At 39.2% G+C, this 6,000-nt stretch overlaps 1 protein-coding gene across 1 annotated transcript in view; it reads left to right on the plus strand.

Moving 5' to 3' along the window:
• Nucleotides 1–4,020, plus strand: part of LOC109911611 (PSMC3 interacting protein) — a 47,475-nt gene extending 43,455 nt beyond the window's left edge. The window contains exons 8-9 of the mRNA XM_048614437.1: nucleotides 971–1,030; nucleotides 3,247–4,020. Of these exons, the coding sequence (XP_048470394.1) occupies nucleotides 971–1,030; nucleotides 3,247–3,303 (117 nt within the window). The 3' untranslated portion in view covers nucleotides 3,304–4,020. The remainder of the gene's footprint in view (nucleotides 1–970; nucleotides 1,031–3,246) is intronic.
• The last annotated feature ends 1,980 nt before the right edge of the window (nucleotides 4,021–6,000 follow it).

The raw sequence follows: 6,000 nt of genomic DNA on the forward strand, positions 1-6,000 counted from the left end.
GGCCGTTGGATACTGAGGAGGGAGGAAGTAAACGGGCAGGTGTTACACCTTTTGCAGTTGTAGGGGAAGGTGCAATGGGGTTGTGGGGGTGGGTGGGGGTGTTGGGAGTGAAGGAATGGACCAGGGTGGCCCAAAAGGAACGTACCTTCCAGAAGGCTAACAAGAGGGGAAGGGAATATGTATCTAGTGGTGGCATCCCACTGGAGGTGGCAGAAATGGCAGCTAATGATCCTCTGGGTGTGGATGCTGGTGGGATGGTAGGTAAGGACAAGGGTCCCTATCACTGTTGTGGGAGGGAAGAGAGGGGATAAGGGCTGAAGTGCAGGAGATAGATTGGATGGGTTGGCCAAAATAGCCAATTGTTTCCTTTTGTACTACAATCCAGAATAAGAGACATTCACAATGTTTCTTTAATTAACTCAAAAATAATTTGTTTATTCTAAAATAATGCTTTGCATGGCTGTTTTTCTGAAGTCATTTGATTTTCCATAATCAGTTGGTTTACATTTATATTAAATTGTTGACCTCATTCCTTGATAAAAGACTCTAACCCAAAAGTATCCCAGCAATTCAGTATCTTCCAGTTTTTCCACATAGTCTGTAAATAGAGATATCTACTTTCATTGTTGGGTATCAGTCAAGGTCTTTGGAACATTTAAACAAAAATGTAGCGTGGGTGCTGGAGAAACTCGGCAGGTTTGTGAGAAAAGAAGCAGAGTTAATGTTTCAAATCTAAAATCATTCTTTGGAACTCATTCAAAGAAAATTCACATCAGACTGGAAACATTAACTGTTTCTCTCTCCATAGATGCTGGCAGACTTACTGAGTTTCTCCAGCACTTTGTTTTTATTTGCAACATTTAATTTGATTTCAAAACCAGGTATTGACAACAAAACTGATGTTTCTGCATTTCTGGTTGAGATTCTCTGAGTCGACACTAGGTAGTGAATTAATATTTTTTTTTTTCAGGTTGGTGATTTGACTGATGCAGTTCTGGAAGGGTACCCCAAGAGCAGAAAGCAATTTTATGTAAGTTTAAAAAAAAACTCTCATTGCTTCTAACTGTGTCAAGATTAGCTACATCTAGTGGAGTTTAGGATACTATAGACTGTTTGGCAGTAGAATCATTGTTGATACACAGGAAGCCATGCTCATTTATTTTGACTACATCTTTAGACAGGAGAACATATTTACTTGAATAAGTTATTTATTTACATCGGCAGCATCTGCGTCAGCATATTTACAAATTCCAGCCTAAACTCTGGTCTTGCATTCTGTACTTTCGCAGCTACTGAATGGCAAATTGCACTTAACTCTACTTTTGCTGTTTTCCCCATTAAAACCTTTACACATTCTCCCCCTGGTATGGTCCTCATCTTCAAACCTCAAGTCTGAGGGACATGAAATTGAACAGATATGGCATGCAACAAGTTTAGCCATTCATCACCAGATCTGGCATGACCACTTGAGGGTCCTGCCCTCTTCTGCCAAAACTGTTCATTGTTCCAGTATTAACCTGAAAGCTAAGATAGCCAAATTTCAGCTTCTTTTTTCCAGGACAAACAATATAATCCCATCTCCCTGCTTCTTTCATTCTAACCTGGGAATCTGCACTTTGTATTAATATTGAGACTATCCATTCAGTTGCTTCTGTCCCTCTATTTCCAACTTAAATTTGCATCATGCTCTATTTTTTTTTTCCTGTTTCCCTTCATCTGCTACAAGTCGCCTGCTCCCTCTATCATATTTTCATCAAGTTTTTAATCACCTGAGTTTCCTTTCTGCTTCTCATTTTAGCTAAGATTGTTGATGGTTCGCTCTTGATTTCACTCCTTAATGGCATTGTGGGTCTACCTATAGCAGATGAACTGCAGTGGTTCAAGAAGGCACCTCACCACCACCTATTCAAGGGCAGTTAGGGATGGGCAATAAATGCTGGCCAGCCAGTGCTGCCCATCCCATGAATGAATTAAAAAAATAAATTTAGTGCTGCCTGCTTCCCCTTTAAATTGCTATCATCACTGCTCTTTTTCAAAAAAAAAGCCCTCAATGAATTTGTCTTCACACAGTTGTCACATTTCTTAACTTCGTTCTCTTTAAAGTCATAGAGTTGTGCAGCACGGAAACAGACCCTTCAGTCCAACTCGTCCATGCATCCTAAATTAATCTAGTCCCATTTGCCAGCATTTGGCCCATATCCCTCTAAACCCTTCCTATTCACATACCCATCCAGATGCCATTTAAATGTTGTAATTGTACCAGCTCCACTACCTTTTCTGGCAGCTTATTGCATACACGCACCACCCTCTGCGAGAAAGAGTTGCCCCTTAGGTCCCTTTTAAATCTTTTCCCCCTCTCTTATGTGAAAGTAGGTCTTCTAGAGAGTGACTAAGTGAGTTTGGGGAAGTAATAGAAATACAGAAAAGGCAAATTAATTGAACATGTATTTTGCATCCTCATTGTAGAAGATATAAATAACATCCCAATTGTGAATCAGAATATGAAAGGGAACAAATAACTTGAGCTTGACTCATCAGCCATCAATGATAGAGCTTGGCTAATCATTTCAACTCAAACCAGATAATTAGTGGCAGGTGGTAAGTACAATTGCAATCATTTAGGAAAGGAAATTTATTTGAAAAAATCTGACCAATCTCCTCGCTTGATTATTATGTAATCTTGGTTTTAATTTTCCAAAATAGTCCCATCAGAATGGAAACTATCTCTGCTCAAGAAAGGAGGGAAATAAAATGCAGGAAGCTACAGGCTGGTTAACCTAAGTAGGGAAAATGTTACAATTTGTTATTATGAAGGTTATGGCAGAGAGGTTAGTCCAAATGCAATCAGGCAGAGTCAGTATGATTTTATGAAAGGGAATTCATGTTTGACTAATGTATTAGAATTCTTCAAGGAAGCAATGAGCAGTATAGATAAATAGGAACCTTTGGATGCGCTGTACTTAGATTTGCAGAAGGCATTTAACTAGATGCCACATCAAAAATCCTATGTAAAATAAAAGCTCAATTAACATATTAGAATGGATTGAGGGTTAATTGGCTAATGGGAAGTAAAGGCTGAATCCCTAAAGTCTCTCAGTATGGTCAAATGTGTATATTGTTACGTGGAGTGGTATTGTCCCATGTGGAACAAATCAAGAGGTTGTCAAAATTGAAATTACGGTGTTGATGTACGGAGTCTCTTTTGGAATCTATTTCAGTAACATATCTATTGGTTTATTAATACAGGAGGAAATTGGAATAGAAACAGATGAAGATCACATGGTCACTATGCCAGACGTATGAAGAATAAAGTTGTACAAAAAATGGCAGTACAACCAAAGTTTCATGTAAATACAAAAGCTACTCCAGGATGCTTTCTGCCCAATTTGTTGCATCAAGGAATTCATGAGTCTTCTGCTTGGCTACTGAATGTAGAATTTCCTATGAAATCTGTTCTTTTTCAAGTGTTGCTCCATCCAATCACATTGAGATGATAATGCTATATTTTTGATTTCAACAGGAACATAACGAGATCTTGCTCACCCACACTCAGAATTTCATTTGTTTGCAGCTGTTTGGAGAGTTCCTTTATGGAGTGCAGTTCATTTTTATTTTGGTCAAGTCAACATGGCCCTGCTACAATGAACAGCGTCTGGTTTGTAGAACTTTGCTGTGCACTACTGTCTGAAATTCATATTTATAGCATTCCAAAAGAATTGCTCTGAATCTGAACTGAGCAATTTGTTTGCTTGGATATTGAACTGGAGCTTGGCTCATTAGTTTTCAAAAATAAAGTTTGGTTAATCATTTGACTCAAACCAGATAACTGGTGGCAGGTAATAAAAACACTGGTCTACTCTGTGTCAACATTATCTTTTCTTAGACTTTTACTGTTAGGTTTTCTGTTTATTGAAAAGATTTTGTCATGTAGCTGATTCAGATTTCTGTGTTGTTGAACTTATTAACACACGTTACAGCATTGTATATGTTGTTTTTCAGAATAAAATATTGTAAAATTTACATTTTAGTTCTGTCAGTATGGATATGCACTTAACTGAACACACCTTGACATTTCCAAAATGACACAGTTTTTTATTTTGTAAAGGAAACCCTGAGGTCCTGGTAGAAGATCTTACCAGGCTGAAGGACAGAAAAGGAGGTTTGAGCTTTGGAGAGATTTGAAAATAGGAATAGGATTTACACGCATTTGGAAAAAGCATGGCCAAATGAAGGACAATCAGCATGGCTTTGTGCAGGACAGGTCATATCTTAGTAAGTTGATGGATTTTTTTTAAAGAGGTGACGAGGGTGATCGATGAGAGTAGAGCAGTGGACATTGTTTACATGGATTTTAGTAAGGCTTTCAACAAGGTCCCTTATGGTAGGCTTATTGAGAAGAATAAGATGCATGGGATCCAGAGTGATGTGGCTATTTGTATTCAGAATTAGTTTGCCCATAGAAAACGGAGGGTAGTGGTGCAATGGTAATTTTCTGGCTAGTGGTCTGTGATTAGTGGTGTTCCGCAGGGATCCGTACTGGGACCTCTGCTGTTTGTGATGTATATAAATGACTTGGATGAAAACATAGATGGATGGGTTAGGAAGTTTGCAGATGACAAAGATCGGGGGAGCCATGGATAGTGTAGAAGGTTGTCAAAGGATGCAGCGGGATATAGATCAGTTATAGATATGGGTGGAGACATGACAGGTGGAGTTTAATCCGGGCAAGTGTGATGTGTTGCACTTCGGGACATCAAATGTTATAAGAAAGTATGCAATTAATGGCAGGACACTTAACAGCATTGATGTACAGAGGGATCTTGCAGTCTAGTCCATAGCACCTTACAAGTGGCCACATAGGTAGACAGGGTGTTAAAGAAGGTGTATATAGCATGCTTGACTTTATTGTTCGGGGCATTGAGTACAAGAGTCAGGAAGTGATGTTGCAGTTTTGTAAAACTTTGGTTAGGCCACACTTAGAGTGTTGCATTCAGTCTGTTCGCTACACAACAGGAAGCATGTGGAGGCTTTGGAGAGGGTGCAGAAGACGTTTACCAGGATATTGTCTGTATTAGAGTATGAGCAATAAGGAGAAGCTGGACAAACTAGGGTTGTTTTTTCTGGAGTGCCAGAGGCTGAGTGGAGACTTGAAAGAAGTTTTTAAGATTATGAAAGGCATTGATAAGGTTAACAATCCTTTTTTCCAGACTTGAACTGTCTAATACTAGAGGGCACGCATTTAAGATGAGAGGAGGAAAGTTCAAAGGAGATGTGAGGGGCTGGTATTTTACACCAAGTGTGGTAGATGTCTGGAACATGCTGCCAGGGGTAGTAGTGGAGGCAGATACAATAGGGTCTTTTAAGAGGCTTTTAGGTAAGCACACAAATAAGCAAGGAATGGTGGAATATGGACCATGGGTAGGCAGAACAGATTAACTGGGCCAAAGGGCCTGTTCCTGTGCTGTACTCCTCAATGTTCTAAGTGGGAATTTTAAAATTAGACGTTGCTTAACCTAATACTTTCTAATGTCCTTAAGAGACAGAAACTGTCATCCTTACCTGGTCTGGTCTACATGTGACTCCACACCCACAGCAATGTGGTTGACTCTTAACTGCCCTCTGGACAATTAGGATTAGGTCTTCATCCTGCGAATAAATTTTTACAAAGGGAGTCAATTCAGGTGAACTTGGCACAATAGGTGAATTTGATGTGGATTAGGATCTGACTTGCAGAATTTTCTAAGTTAGTTTGTGGGGTCCAAGCCAGATTGCATTGGAATAGACAAATCTGAAACAAAGATAACCATAAGTAGGTGCTGGCTAAATAAACCAAATGGGATTTGGGTAAAATTAGAAATGGAGTACTGTTTAGGTAGAGGAGGGTGGTGTATCCCATCTTTGAGTCAAGTGTAAATTCCTTAGTAAAGGGACTGAGTCAATTGTGATTTAAATTAGATGGGGCTTTCCAATATTTAGCTGTTCCAATAACACTGGCATCTA

This window comes from Rhincodon typus, chromosome 30 (genome assembly GCF_021869965.1).
Source record: "Rhincodon typus isolate 14 chromosome 30, sRhiTyp1.1, whole genome shotgun sequence".
NCBI lineage: Eukaryota > Metazoa > Chordata > Chondrichthyes > Orectolobiformes > Rhincodontidae > Rhincodon > Rhincodon typus.